The 27,130-nt window shown below is 39.0% G+C and overlaps 1 protein-coding gene and 2 long non-coding RNA genes across 3 annotated transcripts; 1 reads left to right on the top strand and 2 right to left on the bottom strand.

The window, feature by feature from the left end:
• Nucleotides 1-8,512: 8,512 nt before the first annotated feature.
• On the bottom strand, nt 8,513-11,905 carry LOC113015010 (uncharacterized). Its single transcript, XR_003271048.2, has 4 exons — nt 9,979-11,905; nt 9,682-9,789; nt 9,356-9,563; nt 8,513-9,192 (listed from the first exon to the last, which is right to left on the bottom strand). It is a non-coding gene; the product is annotated as an uncharacterized LOC113015010 (long non-coding RNA).
• LOC113015091 (coiled-coil domain-containing protein 106-like) lies at nt 11,634-21,313 on the top strand. Its single transcript, XM_080296633.1, has 4 exons — nt 11,634-11,769; nt 12,157-12,315; nt 14,203-14,403; nt 20,353-21,313. Exons 1-4 carry the CDS (start codon nt 11,634-11,636, stop codon nt 20,673-20,675), a joined length of 819 nt encoding a protein of 272 aa, XP_080152759.1. The 3' UTR covers nt 20,676-21,313.
• A 1,167-nt stretch (nt 21,314-22,480) lies between these two features.
• On the bottom strand, nt 22,481-24,943 carry LOC145423801 (uncharacterized). The gene is made up of 2 exons (XR_013904843.1): nt 23,893-24,943; nt 22,481-22,819 (listed from the first exon to the last, which is right to left on the bottom strand). It is a non-coding gene; the product is annotated as an uncharacterized LOC145423801 (long non-coding RNA).
• Between the last annotated feature and the right edge of the window lie 2,187 nt (nt 24,944-27,130).

Here is a 27,130-nt window from a genome sequence, read left to right as displayed (position 1 = left end):
AATGAAGCTTATGCGTAAGTTCAGTGAGGAAGATCTATGGCTACACATCTGTCCACTCCCAAATGCTGCTGGCTAAATCTAAGCTTTATCACTCTGTCAAGCTGTTTGTGTCATCACTGGTCCAATCACCTTCTCCCACACCTCTCCAGGCCAGCATTCATGGCAATACTTTAAATCTCACTGCACATTTGTCATTCTCCATTGCAGATGCCCTTGTGTAACCCATGTTCCCATCTCCATCTCTCTTCACTCCAGCTCCATGCAATCCACCTACATCTCATCGTACACCAACCCACCCAACCAACATCATCGTCAAGTATGCTGATGACACCACCGTGGTTGGGCTCATCTCTGATGGAGATGAGACAGCGTGCAGGGTGGAGGTAGAGAACTTGTCCCGCTGATGCTCAGAAATAACCTGAAGATGAACGTCCTTAAAAAAAACATAATGGTCCACTGTCTGGGCCGGGTGCATTCTGTCTCCACCTTCAGTTCTGGGCAACCCCCTCTCTGCTAATGTCACCCCAACCCACAACACCAACACCCTGGTAATGAAGGCCTAATAGCAGTTGCACTTCCTCTGTGACCTGATGAAGAATCATTTGTACCGGAAGCTGCTGCTGGCCTTCTACCACTCCTCAGTGGAGAGTGTGCCCTTCACATTCCCGGGTGTTTGGTAAGCATGGGCAACTGAGAACTGGAAGACTCTACAGAGGGTAATTAACACTGCCCAGAAAAACACTGGCTGCCCTCTGCCACTGCCTCCTGCCTCAGAAAAACCAGGTCCATCCCAGGTGACCCCACCCACAACCTGTTTGACCTGTTGCCCTTTGGTTGGCACCTCATGTTAATCAGGTCCCACACCTCCAGACTCACAACAGCATCTTCCTTTGGGCCACTCAGACTGTTAACAAACACTATCCCCTCACACCCCACCCACCTCACCTATCTGAGCCATGGTCTAAATAACCCTCAGGCCACTCACATACGGACTCTATACTCAGACTAAGTCCTTTTACACTGTTTCCAAGCACTTTTCCCTCCATAGTGTGCTTTACTCAGGTTATGTATATCTTCCTCTAGACTGTATATATTATAGTTGGCATGGATCACACATAATTTCATTGTACATGCACAATGAAAATAAAGGGCTATTCTGTTCTATTCTACATGGAATTATTCTATATGATATGTATCTTTACATTTAGAGAATCAAATGTCCACAAATTAGATTTTTATTAACATTTAAATTACTAATTAAACTAGAGGCAACAGGCAAGCTGCTTTCACCTTTAAAGAAAGAAAACAACACAAAACCCTAGGAGTTGGTCACTAAACTGAAAAATAAGTTAAAAGGTTAAATCAACAAACAAACAAAAAAGAGCAAGCAGTCATCACACACACAGCTCACTAGCTGCAAACCAACAAGGCTCTTTGCACTTAGGTATTCCATGTTAATTGCTGAGTAGAGTCAGGTGAACAAAAAGTGTGACAATTGAGGCAGGAAAGATGCTGGGACACACTCTCACAAGGTCAAATTCACAGGAGGCCCTGCTACAGCCATAAACAAATGAAATGAATTTTTTTGCAGTACTCTCTCAGTGCTCTCCCAGTGTTATGTTTGAATGTGTTTTGTTGCTTTGTTTTTGTTGTTCTGACCACCTGTTATCCACATAAAGGATAAACCAAACTAGACAGGACCACTTCTTATGCTGGCTCAATTCAATTCAATTCAATTCAATTCAATTCAATTTCTTTATTGTCCCACAAGGGGAAATTAGTTTAGCAGCAGAAGGATAAAAATAAACAGAACAATACTATAAAATAATAATAACAATATTAATGATAGAAAGTTCAAGGACAATTATTTGCCATTAAGGAGACAAGTCGCAGTAGGGATAAAAGAGACCTGGAGTCTTTTGGTCCTCCTCGGAGGTACTCTAAAACGGCGGCCAGAAGGCAAAAACTCAAACTCACTGTGAAGTGGATGGTTCACACAATTAATAATAGAATGAGCCTTTCTAAGCACATTTCTATTGTAAATGGCCAAAAGTCCATCTTGCCAGCGCCCTGAAATTTTGCTAGCAGTTGTGGACAAGAGATATTTTATTTTGTATTCTTATGGTGACAGTTTATAGTCAGAACTATCATTAATCAATCATTTAGCATTGTCGAATCAGTTGACAGAATAATCTTTGATTTATATCTATGTCAATCTGAGCAATATATTAATGTACACAGATTATCATCACTTTAATCAGTCTATTGTTGTTCTGTATCATTCTTTCTATCTGCTTAAGCTGTTGTACATCATTGTATCCACACCACTCGAGCTGGTGGGTCCAGTAGGGCCTATTCCATTCACTTGCACATATTCAGGCGAATAACAACATGCACATAGTTATGTAAAACAAGCACGTTCACACACACACTTATTAAGGACAGGGAGGTCGTCTCAGGACAGTCTCTCTTTGCACATACTTTCACAAAACTGCACAACATAATACACACTTGTTTGTTTCTAAAGTAGCAGTTGATGGCCATATAAGGAGAACTTCTTGAGTTCTGAGAACTGACTGATACTTATCATGTGACTTGACGTCATCATTGCAATAAAAGCCTTGTGACATGGTTGTTCGGGGGAGATCAGCTCTGAAAGGTTTATGATGCTCATCTTCCCCACATATATATGTGTATAATAAAAACCACTATTTTGACATCTACTGAGGACCATGCAGTCGTTTGTCTCCTCCTCAAAAACTCGAACCATGACACAGTTTTTACCAGAAGTCCCAACCGATTCTTATTCTTCACCGTCAGGTTACCAAACCAGGCAGCAATACAAAAAGACATCACAGATTCGATAAAACTTCTATAAAACAAAGACAACATCTCAGATGAGACTTTAAAAGATCTCATTTTCCTTAAAAAGAACAGTCTTTGTTGAACTTTTTTAGTAGTGGCATCAGCATGAGATTCAAAACACAGTTTATGGTCAAGTACCACACCTAGATATGTATAACTCTCAACGATCCCAATATCGGCAGTTTTAATGATAGTAGGTAATGAGCAATAAGAGGACTTCCTAAAATCAATAATCATGTCTTTAGTTTTTGACACATTAAGTGAAAGGAAGGACTCACCACACCAATTCACAAAATCATCTACAACCTGTCCATGGCTTGACTCATCCCCCACTAGAAGACTGACGATTACTGTGTCGTCAGCAAATTTCAGGATGTGTCTGTTTGTGAAATTGCTGCGACACTCATTCGTGTACAGAATGAACAGAAGAGGAGAGAGGCAACAACCCTGGGGTCATCAGAAAATACATGATTCACCCTCACACATTCTGACCTATTGATCAGAAAGTCTGTCACCCAGCCGACCAGACTAGTGTCAAGCTTGAAATGATTGTAAAGCCTGTCCGCAAGTAAGAGGGGTTGAATTGTATTAAATGCAAACGAAAAGTCAGCAAATAATAATCTTGCATGGGTGTGGGGGGCCTCAAGATGCTTATACAAGAGATGCAGGAGTATGACAACAGCGTCCTCCACACCTCTCCCTGCTCTATAGGCGAACTGGAAGGGGTCAAGATGGTGTTCAACCTGCATTAAAATCTCCTTCTTAATTATCTTCTCAAATGTCTTCATCACTAAAGAAGTCAGAGCCACAGGCCTAAAATCATTCAGTGCCTTAGGAGAACTGCCCTTAGCAACAGGAACAATCATAGCATGTTTCCAAATCTTAGGTACTGTCTGTAGCTCTAAAGAAAGTGAGAAGATATGGTGAAAAATCCCACACAGCTGATCAGCACAAGTTCTCAGTAGCTGTCCACAGATGTTGTCAGGTCCAGGACTCTTGCTTTCAGTGTGTCTAAAAAGATTAGCTACCCCCTCTCATCAATACAAATAGATGGGGGAGTGATAGTCTTTTCCCTCAGTGTGCTGGTCTGCCTAGAACAGTCAAAGTTCTCAAAACAAAGGTAAAAACTGTTAAGACTGTCTGCCAGATGTTTGTCAGAGGTAAACCCCTCTAAGGTAATGCTACTTTTACCTTTCGTGTGTAGCCCTGCCATTATTTTCATACCAAGCCAAGCTCTTTTCAGGTTGTTACTGCTGAGTTCTGCCTCAATCTTATTTCTGTACCTCATCTTAGCGATCTTTATTGCAGCCCTCACCTCCTTCCTCAATATTCTCATAGTGGGAACGTCTCCCTCGTTAAAAGCAATTTTCCTTTTAAGAATCAGATCCTTAATATCTTTAGAGAGCCATGGTTTGTTATTAGGGAAAGTCTTAAATTCTCTGACTGGAACCACAGAGTCTTTGCAAAAAGAGATGTAGCTACACACCACATCGGTGAGTTCATCCAAATCAGAAGTGCTCTCTTGAAACAAGGACCAGTCAGTGCAATCAAAACACCCCTGAAGGGCAACACAACTGTCTTTTGTCCAGACATTAGTCCGCTTCACACAGGCCTTCTCCCTCCTAATCACAGATCTGTAAGCAGGGAGGAGGTGAATAACATTGTGATCCGAAGAACCAGGTCCAGGTCCAGCCACAGACTTATATGCCGCCTTAATTGGTCCATAACACAAATCCAGCGTTTTGTTATTCCTTGTAGGACAAGTGACATATTGAAAGAAATTGTTCAGTGATTTCTTAAGATTACAATTGTTAAAATCACCAAAAATAAAATTAGGAGCATCCGGTGAGAGAGTCTGCAGATTGTGTACCACTTTAAAAATGGCATCGGCAGCAACTTTAACGTCAGCCTTAGGATGAATGTAAACAACAGTGACAAAAATTTGAGGGAACTCCCTCGGTAAGTAAAAAGGCCTGACAGATACTGAAAGGAGCTCGATGTCAGGAAGACACAACCGCTCCCGCACAGTAAAATTATTACACCAGCCCTGGTTGATATACAAACAAACCCCTCCTCGGTGAGATTTGCGTGTTACTCCACAGTTCCGATCCAATCTGACAGGGGTCCCAAAGCCGCTGATTCGCAGTGAAGTGTCACTGTCCAATTCGGTCAGCCATGTCTCGGTAAGTGCCATCAGACAAGCCTCCCTGTAGATGAAGCACATTTCCTTGTAATTCATCCGTTTTGTTCCTAAGAGATTGGACATTGGCCAGAATCATAGAAGGCAGAGGAACACGATTCTTCCTCCGAAGTTTTCTTACATGCTGACGCACGCTGCCTTTCTTTCCGCGTTTTCTCAAGCGGCGGGGCTTTCCAAAATTAGTCTTTGACCGGTAAAATAAATCCTCACCAAGAATCACATCTGTCCGAGCATTAGAAGAGTCGTACATTGACAAACAGGACCACTGTAATCCAAGTAGTTCCTCGCGTGTGTAAGTGATTGTCAGTGAGAGTGAATGACTCCAGGTGAATATCGCCAACAACAATAAAACTAAGGTGACAATGACTAATGTTTGGAGTTTAGTCTGTTACTGTTACTATTTTTACCATTTCTTCTTGGAGCAACTGCAATCCACATTATTTCCTTGGGGATTAATATTAAAGTATTCTGATTCTGATTGTTTCAGGATACATGCCATTATCCAATGACACATCTGCTTACCTGCATCTTTTGCTCGTTTCTCCTCCTCTTCTTTTCTCTTTTTTCTAAACTGAGCACCTGATGGGTTTCAACTTTTCTTGTCCATCTTCCATTGGTTTTAATTTCGCACTTCAGTATGAATATAAGTCCCCCAACTCGACGATCACCACAACATAACCTAACAGACCTACACCTTAGTTCACAGATTCGCTTTGTCTAAGGTGTATTTCTGGGATTCCACACAACCCAGGATTCAAATCATGAATCCATAATGGGCTTGGATTTACAACATTATAAATGAAATGTGCTCTATTTGGAAGCAGCAGCCCCCCCTTTCGACGTGTGTGAGACTTTAAATCATCAAACTGTAAATTGTAAATTTTGTGGGGCGATCGTGGCTCAAGAGTTGGGAGTTTGCCTTGTAATCGGAAGGTTGCCGGTTCGAGCCCCGGCTTGGACAGTTTCGGTCGTTGTGTCCTTGGGCAAGACACTTCACCCGTTGCCTACTGGTGGTGGTCAGAGGGCCCGGTGGCGCCAGTGTCCGGCAGCCTCGCCTCTGTCAGTGCGCCCCAGGGTGGCTGTGGCTACAATGTAGCTTGCCATCACCTGTGTGTGAATGGGTGGATGACTGGATATGTAAAGCGATTTGGGGTCCTTAGGGACTAGTAAAGCGCTATATAAATACAGGCCATTTACCATTCAAATTGTTACTGACCCCTTTACCCCTAGTGCTAAAGTGTATATTTATTTTCTTACTCTTCTTATATTTATTGTTTGTTTTCTTGCACTGCTGTAACTGGAGCCTTATCATCTCGTCTCTCTATATACTGGACTGTATGTAGCGGAGATGACAATAAAGTTTACTTTGACTTCAGCAGCAAGCAGGCGCACCGAGGGCTCTCACGCTCACTTTTCGGGTAAAGAATTTCGAAAAAACATCGGTCCAAATTATAAGTCTGTATTATAATGTTTATGTTTTAATGTTTTATTATTATCTGTAATATTAATGTTTTTTCCGCCGATGCCCGTGATGCCGTGAGGCTGGCATGAGGTTGCAGACAGAGTCAGGTTGAGAGTGGATGCAAGGCAAGCTTTAGACACAAGGAGACGAGGTAAGAATGCAAAAAGCAATAGCTAAATAACAAGGAATTGTGGCCGTGTTGTTACCATAGGTACCTGATGGACTAACGAAGGAGAGATGACCATGCCGAGCTTAAATGCAGCCATGCTGATTGTCACTGAATGAGGAAGAGGTGAGTGTCCAGGATCCCACCCAGGAATGGAAAAACACCAGCCGCTCACTCAGCCCTTGACAGTATTTAATCAAAGGTGTGAAATATGTACTTTTTTGAGGGGACCAAGCTTTAAGGGGTTTGCCGGTTTGATCCCCTGCTCTGTCTGTCTTGGACGTTGTGTCCTTGGGCAAGATACTTCACCTACCACCTACTGGTGTTGGCCATTAGAGGCCGATGGCACGATATGGCAGCTTCTGTCAGTCTGCCCCAGGGCAGCTGTGGCTACAACTGTAGCTTGCCTCCACCAGTGTGTGAATGTGAGAGTGAATGAATAGTGGAATTGTAAAGCACGTCGAGGGTCTCAAAAAGCGCTATATAAATGCAATCCATTATTTTCGACTGATGAATGATCTATTATTTAATAAAATTAACGAAATGGTTATAAAACATAATTTGTGCAATAACATGTGCCATCTGTATATATCTGTAAATATGGGTTTTTGTTAAGCATCTGGTTTAAAGATGGTAACAAATGCCTAACATTTGCTTTCTTTTGTCACATTATTACATTCAACTCAAACTCTGTATTGGCTGGACTATTAATTTTTCATAGGGTCAGGGTTGGATAATTTGTTTTTTGCTTCCTTACCAAATTAAATCATCATACACAAAATTTGCATTTTGCATTTACTTTACTGTCTAATATTGAAATTAGTTTCACAATAATATATAATTAATTAAAACATGCAAAAATATGGCGATCGTGGCTCAAGAGTTGGGAGTTCGCCTTGTAATCGGAAGGTTGCTGGTTCAAGCCCCGGCTTGGACAGTCTCGGTCGTTGTGTCCTTGGGCAAGACACTTCACCCGTTGCCTACTGGTGGTGGTCAGAGGGCCCGGTGGCACCAGTGCCTGGCAGCCTCGCCTCTGTCAGGGTGGCTGTGGCTAGAATGTAGCTTGGCATCACCAGCGTGTGAATGGGTGGATGACTGAATGTGTAAAGTGCTTTGGGGTCCTTAGGGACTAGTAAAACGCTATACAAATACAGGCCATTTACTAATAATTAAATAAAATTTGATATGAATAATTTATTAAATGTCTTCAGAGTGGCCATTTATTTAATTATTCAAATATTATTTAGGTGATTTGCATTTTAATTAATTAATAAAATGTTTAATTATTTCATGGCATGTTTATTTAACTAATTGGTACCACTTTACAATAAGTCTCCCCTTATAGATGCTAATAAATAGTTTATAGCTATATTATTAATTAATCTGTAAATGCTTTATAAACCATTATTAATGGTTTATTATGCATTAGTTAAGGGTGAGAAAAAGAAAAAAAACTGACCGGTTTCTTGCCAAATAGTGAGCCAAATGTGTTCACCTATATATTTCATCTAGAGTTGCTATATTAAACATTTCAGACTAAGTTACTATCCTGTAAGCACAATCAGCATTTGTAAACATATTTTTTATCATATAAAATTGTACTTCATAAATGCATTATAAATATCCACAACTATCAATCGGAGCTTTGTTGTACAGTGTAAAGCATAAAACCATTTATTAATGAATAATAAATATTTATAAATGCCACATGGGAGACTTATTGTAAAGTGTAAAGCATAACACCATTTATTTTAATGAATAATAAATATTTATAAATGCCAAATGGGAGCCTTATTGTAAAGTGTAAAGCATAACACCATTTATTAATCACTAATAAACATTTAATTGCCAAAAGTGAGTCTTAAATGTATAATGTCACCATTTATAACACTTAGTCCTAAATTACAATCAGTGCTTGAAATAACATTTAACTACTGTCAAAAATGTATTGTAAGAGTAACACATGTAACATTAAATGTGTTTTTTAAAACACCAAACAGTCACCCACTCCAAAAAAGTTCATGCCAGACTGGTTCAAACTGGAAATATTTTTTGTATGTCCTTAAATAAGCGTCCCAGTGGTCCATCAGGGTGTCGCGAACCAAGCCAAGATGACCACTCAAGAACCATCAGGTGTTCCTCCAGCAACTTCTCAGTGCGATTTGCTCTTAGTCTACGGACATGTCCTTTGATGGTCATCCAAGCCCTTTCGATATGCTGTGTATGACTGCCAGATTGAGGATCTACAAACCACCTGCTGTGATTTACAGTGTAATGTCTGTACCCTATGTTTGTCAAAACATTCTTGTAGGCTCTCCACTCATCACTGATAATGGCACTACCCAACTTAACATGCTGTCTGATCAGAGGAACAAGGTGGCGCCTTGATCGTTTTTCAACAAGTTTTAACACAAGCCTTCGCCTTTTGTCTTTAATTCCCATCATTCCAAATACCCATTTCTTCCTTTTCCATGCATTTCGAAAGCGTCCACGTGCATACTGAAAACAAAAAGAATAAAATTAAACAGAATATCTACAAAGAAACATTCAAAAAGATGGTTGCTTCTACTAATTTTTTTTACTTATGGTAAAGGTTTCCATGTTTAGAGGACACATTCAGATCTGCATTGATTCTAACAAACCTGTCTGAGAGTTTACCAACCTTTCGCTGATGACGGAGACAGCTTTCATCTATAACCACAAATTCTCTGTCACCACCAAGACGGTGTCCATTGTTTATTCTGTGTCTTTTAATTGCACGTATACAAACATGTCGAATGTGTCTTGCCATGCTACTTAGTGTTCTGGAGCTGCCAGCCACTTCATCATCGATCATATCTATTTGTCTGAGCCTGAGCCCTTGTGAAAATCTGTGATAGAAATCCAGGCAATTATTACTTTCTGAGGCCCTAATTTTATTTCACAAGTCTCGTATTGGTGTTCAATTATGAAAGGTGCATTGCTATTAATGTCTACATCTACATATACCTGTAAATGAACTTCATCCAACTGAAAAGAGATGTTTTTGATTTCTCAAAGAGGGAGCCAGTTCTAATTGTTCTGGAAACTTTCCTATGACTTGCTCTTTTGCAGCACCTGAGAACATACAAATGAGTTAAGTAAAGAAATGGACCCTTAAACAAGAGCATTAATTGAAAAGATAATCACAAAATTAAGTATGAAGAAAATAATAATGAAAAGAGGTTAATGCTCCCTCTTGCATTGATAACCGAAATATTTTGTTATATTTACTACATGCACTACATTATCATGCATTATACATACCACATATATTGGTCTTTCTTCACCACGGAAATCATTTTCATCTTATGGTGACAAACAGGACATCTAAGCTTCTTTTTTAGCAGGTGTTTCTTCTGCAGCCATTTAATGAGCCTTAGTGCCTTATATTTAGTTTGTTTTCCTTCTATTCTGGCGCGCAATCTCATTCCCAGAGACATTCTGGTGGGAAAAAATGAGTAATTTATTTTATTATCACCTCGAAACACCGTAAAATACTCTATGGGAGTCTAGTGCAAATCGGTTCAGAGTTAAAGAACTTCACATGCTATATAAAACAAGCCCTATAATCAAAAATAGTCCCACGCAAAAAAGAGGATTGTCTCACCTGTTATAATGTATCTCCGACTAGAGCTGGGCGATATATCGAGTTTTTAAAACATATCGATATATTTTTATACGAGATATAAGATGTGACAATATCCTTTATATCGATATAGTCTATGTTACGTTATAATTATAGTTGTGGAGCCGCAAGTTTGCCTCTCTTTCGTCTACTTTTGTCTCTACGCAACATTACTCCTCCTCGCCTCTATCCTTCACTGAACACAACTCCCCCTCCTCCCCCATCGCTTCACGTGCAGGCAGCGACAAGATGGACACGGCAAATCTCCGTTAACGAGTTACTGCGCATCGCCCCATGCGTGGGGCTGGACGGCGTCAATGTGTTAACGAGCTAACCATGCTAACGAGCTAACCGCGCTAGTCCCTACGGGCTGCATAGTCTAAAATCCTTTCATTCTCTCAAAAGTTGACAGCGCGCCTTATGTATGAATTCTGGTTGTGCTTGATGGACGCGAACCGATTTTATGTGGTATGCGGCGCTCAGCAATCTGTCAAAAATGTTTGAGTACGATTTTGGTCAGCTACGGAGCTGCACCGCTTGATAGATTGTCGGCGCATTACGGCTACCGAGGAGCCTCGCGGAGTGATACGTACTGTGCTTCAACGTAATATTACCGTATTGTGTGTGTATAAGGACCATAAATAGCACCTGTAAGAGACGTGGTTATGAAGTGGATTTCAAACTCCAGGCTGTCAGTCACGCAGTAAAACTTGGAAATAGAGCTGCTTTGAAATCTGTCTGTCTTTGTTATTACGCTCAGCGTCTTTTAGTTTACATTTTGACTGCCCAATTGTGAGCTCTTTGTTATGCACAAAAACAACATTGTTTTATTTTATTTATGGAGCATTATTATTTAATGAATGCTCATAATTTATTTTTGAGTAATTTTTCATGTACATCTGTGCTGTATGTTAATAAAAGTGCCTGTGTGACATCTGGGACACAGCTTTAACTAAGAACTCTCTTTTTGTTCTTACTTTATGGCTTAAAAAAAATATCGAGATATATATCTTATATCGCCATCCAGCTAAAAAATATCGAGATATGAATTTTGGGTCATATCGCCCAGCCCTATCTCCGACTTTGTTATGTAGATCTAACCCGCTGGATTCATGCTAAAGAAATATGTTCTGCCGCCAAAGGGAGGGAAAACAAATTTAATTTAAACGCAGAGGAGCTTATACAACCATCCAATCACAGTTAACTTTATTAAGGAAAGCCCCTCCTCTCAGAGCGCGACAGGCAGTGGAGCACGAACAGAAACACTGAAGGCGCTCGTTCAAGTTCTTGCGCCATGGATGGAGCAGAAGATAAAAATTTGTGTGCGTCTGCGACTTACACAGTTAGCACACGTTCGAAGAGATACAAAAAGCAGAGACTGGATGATCTAGATTGCACTAAGCCAACGACGTCAGCAGTTAGACATGAAGGTGAGTATAATGCTAGCTAGCTAGCTACCGAGCCATTTGGCTGCTAGCTACAGTGGCTAACTAACATCACATAACATGTGAATAGCTCTATTACTATTGGTTACTCCAAACGATTTATATCACTTAGTTGTACAGTATATTTTTAGTTTTGTTTATGTGCATCATTAAATTTATATTAAACACCCTGGTAAGACAGTACACATAAGAATTATTTGCCTTGTTTTAGAAATGCCTGAACCACCACAGGTGTATATAACATAATTTTTACAAAGTGGCTTTTTATAAATTCAAGTTGTAACCGTTTTTAATCAATATTTTATTTGAGTTTCCCAAGTTTAGATTATAAATTATTTTAGTATTGTAATTTAATAATTGTTTGTTCTTTAGATTCTTCTTCTAATCCTGCCCCTACTGCAACTGCCCTTCTTAACAAGGAGCGAGAGAAACGGACTTTTCTTAAGGAGAAACTGGAATGGCAAAAGAAGAGAATTGAAGAACTGGAAGGAGAGAGAGATTTTCTCCGAAGTCAGCTATCATCCCTTACAAGTATGAAACTAGACTTGTTCCATGAACATTGTTTTTATTTTACAGTCTTCAAATAAACATTAGATAATTTATCAATCCCAGTGAAGTTCCCTTATTGTCATTGTGTTGATTAAAAGATTTTAGTCAGTTAACTTTAAGTGTTGTGCTAGTTCATTCCTAAAGAGATCTGGTTCCAAATTCAGCTCAGCCAAGTCTAACTTGACTGATTCAATTTCATAGTTCATAAGATCATAACTCCAACTTGAACTAGTAATGTAACAGCCTTACAATCAGAATTAATATAGGTTTTATATGTATATACATATATATATATATATATAAACACCCAGCACGCCCCTGCGGGCGGTTTATCCTTCAAGCTCGGGTCCTCTACCAGAGGCCTGGGAGCTTGAGGGTCCTGCGCAGTATCTTAGCTGTTCCCAGGACTGCGCTCTTCTGGACAGAGATCTCCGATGTTGTTCCCGGGATCTGCTGGAGCCACTCGCCTAGCTTGGGAGTCACCGCACCTAGTGCTCCGATTACCACGGGGACCACCGTTACCTTCACCCTCCACATCCTCTCGAGCTCTTCTCTGAGCCCTTGGTATTTCTCCAGCTTCTCGTGTTCCTTCTTCCTGATATTGCTGTCATTCGGAACCGCTACATCGATCACTACGGCCGTCTTCTTCTGTTTATCTACCACCACTATGTCCGGTTGGTTAGCCACCACCATTTTGTCCGTCTGTATCTGGAAGTCCCACAGGATCTTAGCTCGGTCATTCTCCACCACCCTTGGGGGCATCTCCCATTTTGACCTCGGGACTTCCAGGTTATACTCGGCACAGATGTTCCTGTACACTATGCCGGCCACTTGGTTATGGCGTTCCATGTATGCCTTGCCTGCTAGCATCTTGCACCCTGCTGTTATGTGCTGGATTGTCTCTGGGGCATCTTTACACAGCCTGCACCTGGGGTCTTGCCTGGTGTGGTAGACCCCAGCCTCTATGGATCTTGTGCTCAGAGCTTGTAATTGTGCTGCCATGATTAGTGCCTCTGTGCTGTCTTTCAGTCCAGCTTTGTCCAGCCACTGGTAGGATTTCTGGATATCAGCCACCCCCTCTATCTGCCGGTGGTACATACCGTGCAGGGGCCTGTCCTTCCATGATGGTTCCTCGTCTCCCTCCTCTTTCTTGGGTTTCTGCTGCCTGAGGTATTCACTGAGCACTCGGTCAGTTGGGGCCATCTTCCCAATGTATTCTTGGATGTTCGTTGTCTCATCCTGGACTGTGGTGCTGACACTCACCAGTCCCCGGCCCCCTTCCTTCCGCTTAGCGTACAGCCTCAGGGTGCTGGACTTGGGGTGAAACCCTCCATGCATGGTAAGGAGCTTTCTTGTCTTTATGTCAGTGGCTTCTATCTCCTCCTTTGGCCAGCCTATTACCCCAGCAGGGTACCTGATCACGGGCAGGGCATAGGTGTTGATGGCCCGGATCTTGTTCTTACCATTCAGCTGACTCCTCAGGACTTGCCTGACCCTCTGCAGGTACTTGGTGGTTGCAGCTTTTCTAGCGGCCTCTTCATGGTTCCCATTCGCCTGCGGGATCCCCAGGTACTTGTAACTGTCCTCTATGTCTGCAATGTTGCCTATGACTCAATGCCCCACAGCTGGATACTGGAATGCCTAGAATTGTACATATATATATATATATATATATATATATATATATATATATATATATATATATATATATATATATATGTGTGTGTGTGTGTGTGTGTGTGTGTGTGTGTGTGTGTGTGTGTATATGTACACCTTATTCACATGATGATTTTCTATAACAAAATCCTCATTCTCTTAAACAGGGGACTTGTTTCTAAAACCAGCCATTTTGTTGTTTACATCCTGCAGAGCAACCTAAAGACGAACCATTCAATGATCCATTTTCCTCGAAGGCTTCTGAAAACTCAGATTCATCTTTCGCATCTTCATCTGTATCGTCTGTGTGGTCATCCTCATCTTCATCCCCAAAGAAGCGAAAGCACAAATACAACAAAAAGCATTCAAAAGCCAAGAAACCCAAGAAGGAGCAGAAGAAGCTCCAGCAGCGTGGTGAGCAAAAGATTTTGGAAGAGAAGATTTTACAGAAGAGGATACTATAAATGTGACATAAAAGATAGTATTATGATTTTAATTTGTTCTAAAAATTACTCTGTGTTCACTACGTCATATATACATATCTACCTATCTGTCTGTGTATATATATATATATATATATATATATATATATATATATATATATGTATAGATTAGTATGCTTTGAGCATTTGCTTTTCTAATTATTGTGTGGATGTGGATGTTTCTCTTTATTCTTTATCCTTTATTGTGTGGATGCTTTAATTGTGTGGATGCTTTAAGCATCCACACTATTGAGTTCCTCTTGGGACTTCCGTACACTTTTTGGCACTTAACTACTTCCACAATTTTCAGCCGATTTTCACCGTTCAAATTTTAAAATATTCTGCTATTTCTGCTAATTCCTGCTATGTCTTTTGGTATTTTTCACTATTATACTTTTTAAAATATTAAGCTTAATTTGTCCCATTGAAATGAATGGGAAACTTCTGCAATTCTGCTAAAATTTGCTTGTTTCTGAAACTTAACTACTTCCTCATATTTTCACGTAGAACAACCATTCAAACTTTAAAATGTTCTCAAATTATTGGGCTATTCAGGTATGATTCAGCTTTTTCAAATCTTTTACCGTTTTACTTTTATGCCTCTTAAAGTTTTGAGTTGCAAAATTGTGATTTTTCACAAAATACATGCGTTGTTATGGTTGCTATGCACTTGGCTTCCAGTGTGCCACTGAAGGTTTTGCAGTCTTCTCTTCATGTCTGAACAACTTCTTGCTACTTGCTCAATTTTCACTCAACTTCCACAAATTATACATCAAAACGTAGGTATTTTTGCTGGGTTTCCGAAAATGTCACTATCATTGTTGTGGGATTTATAGAATTTTGGCAAATCTCCTCAGACCAACACAAAGTCGCAAAACTCTCCATAGAAAGTCAATGGAGAGCTTGTTCAAAATCACCGCTTGATTTCTGTAACGAGAGGCATATTCGAATCGTCATATCTCCTTAACGAAGCAAAGTTAAGACATAAGGCTTGTCCCAGTATATCTTCAGACACCCCTGACGCTCACAAATCAAGAATTATTTTCTCACCTATTACCGTTCTGAAATGAGTTAGACTTGTTTGAGGGTAGGAAATTCGTCCTTCGCTCAGATTTCTTCAGATTTCAAACTCTGGAAATGAACCACTTTTTTCTCTCATCATATCTTTTTAATGGATTTCCACAGAGACCTGAAAATTTCCATGATTGTTCACCAAAGCCTGCTGTCTCTTACGGTGAAAGAATGATATCGATACTCCAAATAGATTTCAAGTCACAAAGCGTTGTTTGAGGGCAAGTCAAGGCAGTTTTTGCTTCGCTCTACTCAGTTATGGTGCATTAGAAGTCAAATATCTTTAATAATTCATATTTTTTGATGATAAATTGTAAACACTGGAAGATTCCCCCATCTCTTCTGAACAAAACGGTGTAAGAATGACCGCTCTAGCCCCTACGGTTTGGAAATTATGGTCATTTGTTTGAGGGGAGTCCTCACTATGAGAAATAGGCTGCAATAATCCTGTGCCTCTCTGTGCTGCGTGTGTAAAAAGATGCACATGTTTTGGCGGGAAAAAGTACACAGGCTCTCTGATTGGTGGATTCAAATTTAGCAGCTCCCAGGCTGACCTAGAAACTTACTTCTCTCTCCCTGTGCATTTTTTTTGCTGATTTTTTCATTTAACAAGTATATTTGAGGGACCCCCAGCATGTTCATCATTTTTTCAGCTGTCCATTTTGCTTTTCCAATTTTTCTGTTTAACTTATTACTATTGTGCTAAATCATACTATTTCTGCTATTTTATAAGATTTGTGCCTAATATAGTATTTCTGCTAAATTACAGTATTTCTGCTTTTTATACTATTTGTGCTAAAACATAGTATTTCTACTAAATGTAGTATTTATGCTTAATCATACTATTTCTGCTTTTTATGGGATTTGTGCCTAATATAGTATTTCTGCTTTTTATAGGATTTTTGCTCAAACATAGTATTTCTACTAAATGTAGTGTTTATGCTTAATCATCCTATTTCTGCTTTTTATAGGATTTGTGCTTAATATAGTATTTCTGCTAAATTATAGTATTTCTGCTTTTTATAGTATTTGTGCTAAAACATAGTATTTCTACTAAATGTAGTATTTATGCTTAATCATAGTATTTCTATATATTTCTGCCAGGTCCCCAGGCAGCCAATCCTCTGTGAGGACTTAGACATTCAAATTTTCAAATCAGGGCCTGCACGGTTTCCCAGCCAATCATATATGTGTCCTGAGGCATTCAAATTTGCATATTGGGGCCTTCATGGCTTCTAAGCCAGCCAATCATATCTGAGGGCTGAGGAATTCAAATCCACAAATCAGGGCCTGCACGGCTTCCCAGCCAGCCAATCATATATGTGGCCTCAGGCATTCAAATTTGCATATTGGGGAATTCGTGGCTTCTAAGTCAACAAGTCATCCATGTCGTATATCTCTAAAAATTCACATTTTAATGATAAATTGTTAACACTGGAAGATTCCCCCATCTCTTCTGAACAAAACTGTGTAAGAATGACCGTTCTAGCCCCTACGGTTAGGAAATTATGGTCATTTGTTTGTGGGGAGTCCTCACTATGAGAAATAGGCTGCAATAATCCTGTGCCTCTCTGTGCTGCGTGTGTAAAAAGATGCACCTGTTTTGGCGGGAAAACGTAAACAGCCACTCTGATTGGTGGATTTAAATTCGGCAGCTCTCTCCCTCTGTGTGTGTGTGTGTGTGTGTGTGTGTGTGTGTGTGTGTGTGTGTGTGTGTGTGTGTGTGTGTTTAGTGGGAGAGAGAGGACCCTGCCCTAATTTGGCAGCATGTCATTGTAGGATTTAAATTGAATATAGTTAGACTGGTTGACTGGTTTAGAGCCTGTGTTTGTGTGTCCCTCTGTGCATTTCTGTTTCAATATGCCTCCATATTTGTAATTTTGTAAGTTATTACTATTCTGCTAAATCATAGTATTTCTGGTACTTTTCGGTACTTGTGCTAAATACAGTATTTCTGCTAAATCATACTATTTCTGCTTTTCATAAGATTTGTGACTAATATAGTATTTCTGCTAAATTATAGTATTTATTCTTTTTATAGGATTTGTGCCTAACATAGTATTTCTGCTAAATTATAGTATTTCTGCTTTTTATACTATTTGTGCCTAATATAGTATTTCTGCTTTTTATAGGATTTGTGCCTAATATAGTATTTCTGCTTTTTATAGGATTTGTGCTTAATATAGTATTTCTGCTTTTTATAGTATTTGTGCTAAAACATAGTATTTCTACTAAATGTAGTATTTATGCTTAATCATAGTATTTCCATATATTTCTGCCAGGTCCCCAGGCAGCCAATCCTCTGTGAGAACTGAGACATTAGAATTTTCAAATCAGGGCCAGCCAATCATACATGTGTCCTGAGGCATTCAAATTTGCATATTGGGGCCTTCATGGCTTCTAAGCCAGCCAATCATATCAGGGCTGAGGAATTCAAATCCACAAATCAGGGCCTGCACGGCTTCCCAGCCAGCCAATCATATATGTGGCCTCAGCCATTCAAATTTGCATATTGGGGAATTCGTGGCTTCTAAGTCAATAAGTCATCCATGTCATATATCTCTAAAAATTCATATGTTAATGATAAATTGTAAACACTGGAAGATTCCCCCATCTCTTCTGAACAAAACGGTGTAAGAATGACCGCTCTAGCCCCTACGGTTAGGAAATTATGGTCATTTGTTTGAGGGGAGTCGTCACTATGAGAAATAGACTGCAATAATCCTGTGCCTCTCTGTGCTGCGTGTGTAAAAAGATGCACCTTTTTTGGCGGGAAAACGTAAACAGCCACTCGGATTGGTGGATTTAAATTCGGCAGCTCTCTCCCTCTGTGTCTGTCTGTGTGTGTTTGTGTGTGCGTGTGTGTGTTTGTGTGTGTGTGTGTGTGTGTGTGTGTGTGTGTGTGACAGAGAGAGAGAGAGAGAGAGAGAGAGAGAGAGAGAGAAAGCCTTTTAATGGTATGATCTCATTGTAAGATTCAAATTCAATATATTTAGACTGGTTGACTGAATTGGATCTTGTGTGTGTGTCTCTCTGTGCATGTGTGTTTCCTCATGTGTACATATTTATAATTGTGTGGCTGTCATAAATTTTTTTGCAGATTTTTGTCATTTAACTAGTATATTTGAGGGACCCTCAGCATGTTCAGCATTTTTTCAGCTGTCCATTTTGCTTTTCCAATTTTTCTGTTTAACTTATTACTATTGTGCTAAATCATACTATTTCTGCTATTTTATAAGATTTGTGCTTAATATACTATTTCTGCTTTTATAGGATTTGTGCTTAATATAGTATTTCTGCTTTTTATAGGATTTGTGCTTAATATAGTATTTCTGCTAAATGTAGTATTTATGCTTAATCATACTATTTCTGCTTTTCATAGGATTTGTGCTTAATATAGTATTTCTGCTAAATGTAGTATTTCTGAATAATTATAGTTTTTCTACTAAATCATAGTACAGTATTTCTGCTTTTTATGGGATTTGTGCTTAATATAGTATTTCTGCTAAATTATAGTATTTCTGCCAAATTATAATATTTGTGCTAAAACATAGTCTTAATTTAAAATTACAATATTCATAGTTCATCACAGTGTCTCTGGTAAATCACAATATTTCTGCTCTGTTGTACTATTTTTCTAAATCATAGTGTTTCTGTAATGTTTAAGTATTTTTGGCTAAATATATTCTTTCTGTTATCTTATACTATTTCTCCTAAATTCTTGTATTTTTGAGAAGTTATCATGTTTCTGGTAAGTTACAATATTTCTGCTAAATTCTGCTATGCTATTGTATTTCTGCCAAGTATTATGTTTCCTCTAAGATATTGCAGTTCTGCTAAGTTATTCCATTTTAGCAAACTTCTTTTGCTTCTGCAAAGTTTTTACAATTTCTGCAACTTTTCAGCTTTTTCAGCTAGTTTTTGCATACAGCTTCAGCTTTAAGCATCCACACTGCATTTTCGCAGGAAATGCAAATTTTTCTAGTTATTCTTCAAGTTGCCACTTTCTTTGCCGCTTAACTACTCCCTCAGTTTTCAGCCGTTTTTCACCATTCAAACTCTAAACTGTTCAGCTCTTTCTCCTGATGCCTGCTATGACTTTTGGTAGTCATAACTTTTATACTTTTTCAGATATTAAGCTTTTTATGTCATTTTTTGGCCCATTTTGCTGAATAGGACCACATTATCAGTGTGATCACAAGTTTTGCTTGCTTGGCTGAGCCATGTTTTAGCTCAGTGAGATAAGCAGCCGTTCTCAGAGTAGGAGGCCGGGGTTTAAATCCAGGTTGTGGCAACATTTCTTTCACTTAACAGTTAAACTTTTTTAACTCTTTTCAACACAAATTTCAGCTTTTTCACCGCTTATCAGCACAATTTTCAGTTTTTTCTGCTGTTTTCAGCACAAATCCAAGCTTTTTAAGCTGTTTTCAGCAAAAAACCTCTTTTCAGCAGAAATTCTGCTCATTCAACTCTTTTCAGCAGAAATTCTGCTGATTAAACTCTTTTCAGCAGAAATTCTTCTTATTCACCTCTTATCAGCACAATTCTCAGCCTCTTCTGCTCATTTCAGCACAATTATCAGTCTCTCCACCTCTTCTTTGTCAGAAAGATGTTGGCGCAGTGAGATGAGAACCTGCCTTGAGTACCAGAAGGGCCAGGTTCGAATCCTGCTCAGAGCAACATTCTTTGCTTTTTTTTTTTTTTCAATTTTTTCAGCTTTTTTCAGCAGACATCTTCAGCGTTAAGGCATCCACACAGCATTTTCGCAGGAAATGCAAATTTTTCTAGTTTGCTTTGTTTTCATTTTTAGTTCAAACGCCAAATGACATTGTGCAGCGATACAAATCCCTCCTCAAGACATTTCCAAAGACGAAGACCATGACCAAAGCTTTTCAGAAGCATGGGCTCGACAGGAACACTGTTGTGTCCACTTCATCAGTTGGGGAGCTTGCTATTGCGGTCCCCAATGTCTACCAGGAGCTACTGTCCAACAGGCCTAGTGGAGAGACGGTACTAGCTTTTGCTAAGCGATGTGAGGCTGCAATTCAAGGCAGTGATGAAGTAAAAAACAAAATAGAAAGTATGAAGGCCGCTGGTACTTTGCTTCCAATTCAAAGAGGGAAATCTGTCTGAAACCCTAATTTGTTCTAAGTGGTTTTGTTTTTTGAGCATATTGAACTGAAGAAAAGATCTGCAAAACCAATCATTTTTCAAAGATCTGTTCACATATGTGTGGAGTTTCCACACAACTAAGAGATTTACCTGTTAGTTTATTTTATAGTTTTTTTTTATGTTTTGATTTGTATAAATGTGTGTAGAGTAAATAATACAGCTGTGCAGTTTCAATTAAGGTATAATAATTTATTATATTATAATTATTATAATTTTCCTTTGTTTTATGCCAGTGGTGAATTTAGGGATGGGATTTGTTTCCTTAATATAGTTTTAGCTATCTTTAAAGGGCTTGTATATAAGTTTAGCAATGCTAAATAACTGTTGGTGCTTTATACTTTTTATAGTTATGCCCAGTAATACTTAGAAATGTTTGTTGATCATAAATAAATGTTGACATGTTTTAAACTTTACAACAAAACTCTCTTTTGTCATTTATAAATGTTTATTAGTCATAAATAAATGGTGTCATGCTTTACACTTTACAATAAGGCTCCCATTTGGCATTTATAAATGTTTATTTGTCATTAATAAATGGTGTTATGCTTTACACTTTACAATAAGGCTCCCATTTGGCATTTATAAATGTTTATTTGTCATTAATAAATGGTTTTATGCTTTACACTTTACAATAAGGCTCCCATTTGGCATTTATAAATGTTTATTTGTCATTAATAAATGGTGTTATGCTTTACACTTTACAATAAGGCTCCCATTTGGCATTTTTAAATGTTTATTTGTCATTAATAAATGGTGTTATGCTTTACACTTTACAATAAGGCTCCCATGTGGCATTTATAAATATTTATTATTCATTAATAAATGGTGTTATGCTTTACACTTTACAATAAGTCTCCCATTTGGCATTTATAAATGTTTATTTGTCATTAATAAATGGTGTTATGCTTTACACTTTACAATAAGTCTCCCATATGGCATTTATAAATATTTATTATTCATTAATAAATGGTTTTATGCTTTACACTTTACAACAAAGCTCCGATTGATAGTTGTGGATATTTATAATGCATTTATGAAGTACAATTTTATATGATAAAAAATATGTTTACAAATGCTGATTGTGCTTACAGGATAGTAACTTAGTCTGAAATGTTTAATATAGCAACTCTAGATGAAATATATAGGTGAACACATTTGGCTCACTATTTGGCAAGAAACCGGTCAGTTTTTTTTCTTTTTCTCACCCTTGACTAATGCATAATAAACCATTAATAATGGTTTATAAAGCATTTACAGATTAATTAATAATATAGCTATAAACTATTTATTAGCATCTATAAGGGGAGACTTATTGTAAAGTGGTACCAATTAATTTTATCACTCCTGGACCTCCATACCTAAGTGCTGTAAATTTCAGTAATACTGAAGAGTATGTTCCTTTTTTCCCCCCTGTAGAAAATCCTAGAAAGCCTGTAGTTAATCGGGCAGGAACTAGACTGCATTACTTTGCAAAGTATTAGAATACATATGACATCCACAGCTCCTTTAAAACATCCTGAGATCCACTGACACTACTGCTATTATTAACTAATCCTGTTAGTTAATGGGCAATCCACCCCCAGACCCAGGAGATTGTCCCCTTTCCTCTGGGGTGAAGACAAGTACACCTCCCTGGAGCCAGCTCCCCTGCTGATCCACATTGGCACTACAGAAGCTTACATGCATACCACCCTGAACAAGCCCGCTCCCATCAGAAAAATGAATTCTAATAACAAATATCAATTAATATCAATTTATTTATGGCTATTTGCGTGGCAGCACGGTGGCACGGTGGTTAGCACTGTTGCCGCACAGCAAGAAGGTCCTGAGTTCAATTCCACCATCAGGCCGTGGTCTTTCTGTGTGGAGTTTGCATGTTCTCCCCGTGTTTGCGTGGGTTCTCTCCGGGTACTCCGGCTTCCTCCCACCGTCCAAAGCCATGCAGCTTGTGGGGATAGGTTAATTGGATAATCCAAATTGCCACTAGGTGTGAATGGTTGTCTGTCCCTATGTGTTGGCCCTGCGACAGACTGGCGACCTGTCCAGGGTGTACCCCGCCTTTCGCCCTATGACAGCTGGGATAGGCTCCAGCGCCCCCCGTGACCCTGAAAAGGATAAGCGGAAGCGAATGGATGGATGGATCAATTTATTTACACTAAAAATGTAACTGCAGCTCAGGTTTATCCAGAACAACAAAGTTACAGTAGTGGTATGAAATGCAGTAGTAATATACTCAGTGCATGGCGTCCACTTTGTTGGACATGTAACTAAATTAGCATAGGATAATTTGCACCATCTTTTATGAAAAGAAAGTAGAAAATGCTGTCGCCCAATTCTTTGTGCCGGACCATGCGACCATTGATTAAAACAACAGACAAAGTTGTGCAGATCTATAAATGTTAACTGTAACTGTGTTTTCCATTCCATGCCATAACTTCCTGATATAGTTATAGCTCTTAACAGTTTTCTAAACTCACAGCTGAATTTTGAGCATTACACCGCTGGAACAAAACTATTTATTACTGAGTTGCTGCCTTCCATAAAAACACAGAATGCTTGATAAGCTCAAGATTATGATCTCTATTAACTGATAAAAATGTGATTAACTTTCTTTATAATCAGTGTTCATTAGTAAAGTCCTTTGCTGTATTGCAGTCTTAGGATTAATTTTTACTTCAGTAAAGTTCTGCTCAAATAAGTAATGGATGGAGGGTATTTTACTGCAGTCACAAAAATCCTAAACAGGGAGTAGGGAAGGAGTTATACAGAAGCTAAATATAATAAATACAATTTATGAAATGTTATATGCTATTGGACAGACTTACTTAAGTCAAACTCTAATGAATACATAGTGCTATTCACAACTGACAGTCACAAATTGACACTGTGCCTCTCACTAAACACAGTAGCTTTTAAATGTCCAGAGAAGGCTTTTGGCTCCTGCAGACTTCAGTAAATCTGACCCTTAATGGTCCTTATTGTTTATAATTGCAACCTTTGTATTGAATGTATATGTTTCATAGGCTTTTCTTCGTTAAATGTCCTGCATAAAACAACAGAGCATGGTGTGAAAAGTTAGATGGGTGTTTTGCAGTCCATCTTCTACTCAATGAAAATGTCATTGAGGTCAAGAAAAATAGGTTAGGAATAGGAGATAAGAAGAACTTTTGGCACTCACCCAACTTCCCACCACTGGCCAATAGGAAGCCAAAAACGTTGTGGTGACAATGACTCTGCAAAAGAAAAGAATATGGATAGAAATGTATAATCCTATGTTGCTGTTCATTTCTTCACTGCTAGCTTTGTGTTAGCATTAATAACTGTGTATAAAATAAATAACCTTTTTCCATACGGATTTATGTTTTTGTTCCCTGATTGATAAGACTTGGAACAATTTATTAACAATCAAACTTGCATATTCTGATTACCTGGGGCAGTGAATGTCAGCTGGTGGCCTGCAGGACACACACAGTAGCGCACAGTTGTGGTTTCAATAACATCAACAGAGCCACCTGGGCCAGAGGCATCACCTTCCTCACATTAGCTTGTAAATGGCTAATTATGCTTGGAGACTGTCCAGGCAGCCTGCAGAGATGTACTTGTTATCCTCTCTTGTTCATTTGAAGTTTGGTTAGTACTATGAGTATTGAGATGTCAGAGCAACAGTTTGGGCCTTTTCAGGGTATGCCCCCTAGTTGCTTGCTGCAGTACAGTTAATGTGAGTCTGTTAATGCTGACAAAGGCTAACATGCAATTGGTGCCCAAGATAAAATATAAATTTTATTTTACAAGAGCATCTGACCCTCACAGTATCTGCTGAGAAAATTTTAGCCCATGGACAAATATAGTGGATGACTCCTGACCGAGGGTCTAAGTTGGGGTTAGATATACACACCTATATATTCCATGAAAAAATGCGAAGTTAAAGGATAATTAGAATATATTTACATTATTATTATGCAAATATATTTATAATATATTCGGCTCAAAGGTCACATCACACTGTTCTCCCCTACATGGACATGAATACGCTGCTTTTATAAGTTGAAAGTGTTAGTTGAGTCTGCTCGACTCCAACACTGGTCCTGTCTTTACTTGGTCAGTACTAAGTTAGGCATCACTATACAGTGCTATCAGAGAGTTATGTAAAACTATTTCTGGCTTGACACAAGTGGGTAGCTCTGCATCTTTGATGTGGAAGAGCTTTTTATGTTGGATGCCCTTTCAGACAACCCCAAAAGGCCATGTGTATCTCCAGCTGGAATCAAACCAGCAACCTTTCAATTGCCAATCCAATGTGTTAACAACTACACAATCAGTGGTGCACTATCAAGTAAAAACAATAAATACATTTTCATAAATTACATTTCATAAATACATTTCTTCCTGACATTGCTGGTTAGTCAGTGTGTCTTGGAGTCTGACTACCATGACTGTGAGTCAGATGCATAATGGACAAATACAAAATGTGTAAGATAAACATACCTCATCACACATTAATAAGCTGAGAACCACAGTAAGAAAGCCAGTAAGCAGCCTTCTTTCTCAGCCAGATGTCATGAACATATTTCATGAAAGCTGGATGAAGGATCGTCACCTGTTATGAATCAGACGAATCGTTAAATCCTAGTTTTATTATTAAAACTTCTCTTATCTTTTTGAAGTGAACGCACAATAAAATACTTTAAATCAGCACCACAGTGGCTAAAGGAAGCCACTATCTATTTTTGGTCGCATGGCTTTGTTCACGACCTTCCAAGCGTATAACTGTCAAGTGTGAGCGACTGGGAAAAACCATAACAATACCCGACAACGCCCAAAGTAAAAGTTTAGGTGCAGGTGGCTTGTGAAACGGCTTGCACATTTGTAGCAACGGTGGTTCGGCTAAAGCAGGTTAATAGTAAAACCAACTGTATATGAGATTTGCCAGTTCAATGAGTAAAATCAGCTGACTTTGTGGCCTGCCTGAATTAATGGTAGCTTAAAGTTATTACTGGATTTCTTTGATATCAATATCCCTGATTGTTAAGGTAAAACTAAAATACTCCTTGTTAGCTTTCTTTTTTGAGTTGGGAATACAATAACGTTAATTCAAAGCACAGCGTTATTTGCTGAATGGTAGTGATGGCCCGCTTGTATGGGGTTACAACGATGCAACCTTAAAACTAAACTGAAACAAATATTGAAACTGAAAAATAAAGTCCCACCGATCGTCGCACAAGCTGCTCCATCTGGCGATCAGGCAGCTGGTCCTTCTCTCTCATGCCTGGCTTCTACGTGCTCCTTCCTGGAGTCTGGGCCTCGCGCCATATGGGTGCTGAGCCAGATTTTTTAACAAGTCCTTTCAACAGGTGACTGCTATTACTCATTGTCTAACCAGTCCACAAACTGGGAGGGATTTGTTTGTCATGTCAGTAATGTTGGAAACTTTATTCCACCTTTCACTATCCCAAGCTCTCTTGCAAAGTCCAAACAGTCGGTTTTGTGCCGTCTAGGATTGTCCAGTGTCATGACAGACAGCCAATTGGATCCTCTGCCTCAGTGCTAGTGTAATTGGGGTCTTCCACTTGACTTTTTTGTTCCATAACCCCCGGGATCATTTAAAAAATTCCAAATGACTGTCTTATGGCGTCCCTGTATAAGGGCATGATCCATGGGGACGCTGCAGGGACACGCTGGAGCTGCATCAGTAATTGTGCCTCGCCTGCTTAAGAAGAATTAACTGGGTTCTGAATTGTCGTTGTTGTTGTTATGTCCAGGACGCCGCTGAAAATCTGCGTCCATTGGTGTCTGTGAAGATGACAACCGGGAATACAGGAAAATGTGGTCGGGTCCATCATGCATAGTCGACAGTGGTGCTGAAACTCAGGATTGGGGCATGGCGGAAACACGAGTGAGCCAGCAAGAGGAGGCGCTGGCCCAAACGGTAGCCAAGCTTGCAAACATTTGCTACCACAGTTTAAGCATTGCTTTCAATAAATTGCATTCTCAAAAAAGTGTTTTGTCCCTCTCCCATTTCTTCTTGTTGCATGTTGAAGCTCTACTTGGAACCTTGTTAAGATCCAACCATGCAAAATATGATTTATTTATTTATTTATTTATTTTCACCATTTTTCAAGTAGTCTTACACTTTTGATCTGGACTGTATCAAAGTACTTCAGCTTCCTACCATCGCCACACCATGTTTTCTGCAGATATTTATACATGCAAAGGTTGGACATAGACACCATGACATAATCCATTCATTATTATAAATCTGATTGTGAAGTGTTGTAGAACATCTCCAAACCTTCTGTTCTGATGGAAGCATCCAGTATGAGTGTAGAATATATTCAATAACTTTTTAGCAACAAACATATATACATAGTTTCTTGATAATGAACAAGTTACAGGAGTTTAATGTGAATGGCATGAAT

The sequence above is a fragment of the Astatotilapia calliptera genome, chromosome 22 (genome assembly GCF_964374335.1).
Source record: "Astatotilapia calliptera chromosome 22, fAstCal68.1, whole genome shotgun sequence".
Taxonomy (NCBI): Eukaryota; Metazoa; Chordata; class Actinopteri; order Cichliformes; family Cichlidae; genus Astatotilapia; species Astatotilapia calliptera.
Note: the sequence above shows the minus strand (reverse complement) of the source record. Positions and strands in the feature narration are given on the sequence as shown.

Coding starts and splice junctions, on each gene's coding strand:
- LOC113015091 (XM_080296633.1), top strand. CDS start 11,634: ATGGATGGAGCAGAAGATAAAAATTTGTGTGCGTCTGCGACTTACACA. Junction 12,316..14,202: donor TCAGCTATCATCCCTTACAA/GTATGAAACTAG, acceptor TACATCCTGCAG/AGCAACCTAAAGACGAACCA. Junction 14,404..20,352: donor GAAGAAGCTCCAGCAGCGTG/GTGAGCAAAAGA, acceptor TTTCATTTTTAG/TTCAAACGCCAAATGACATT.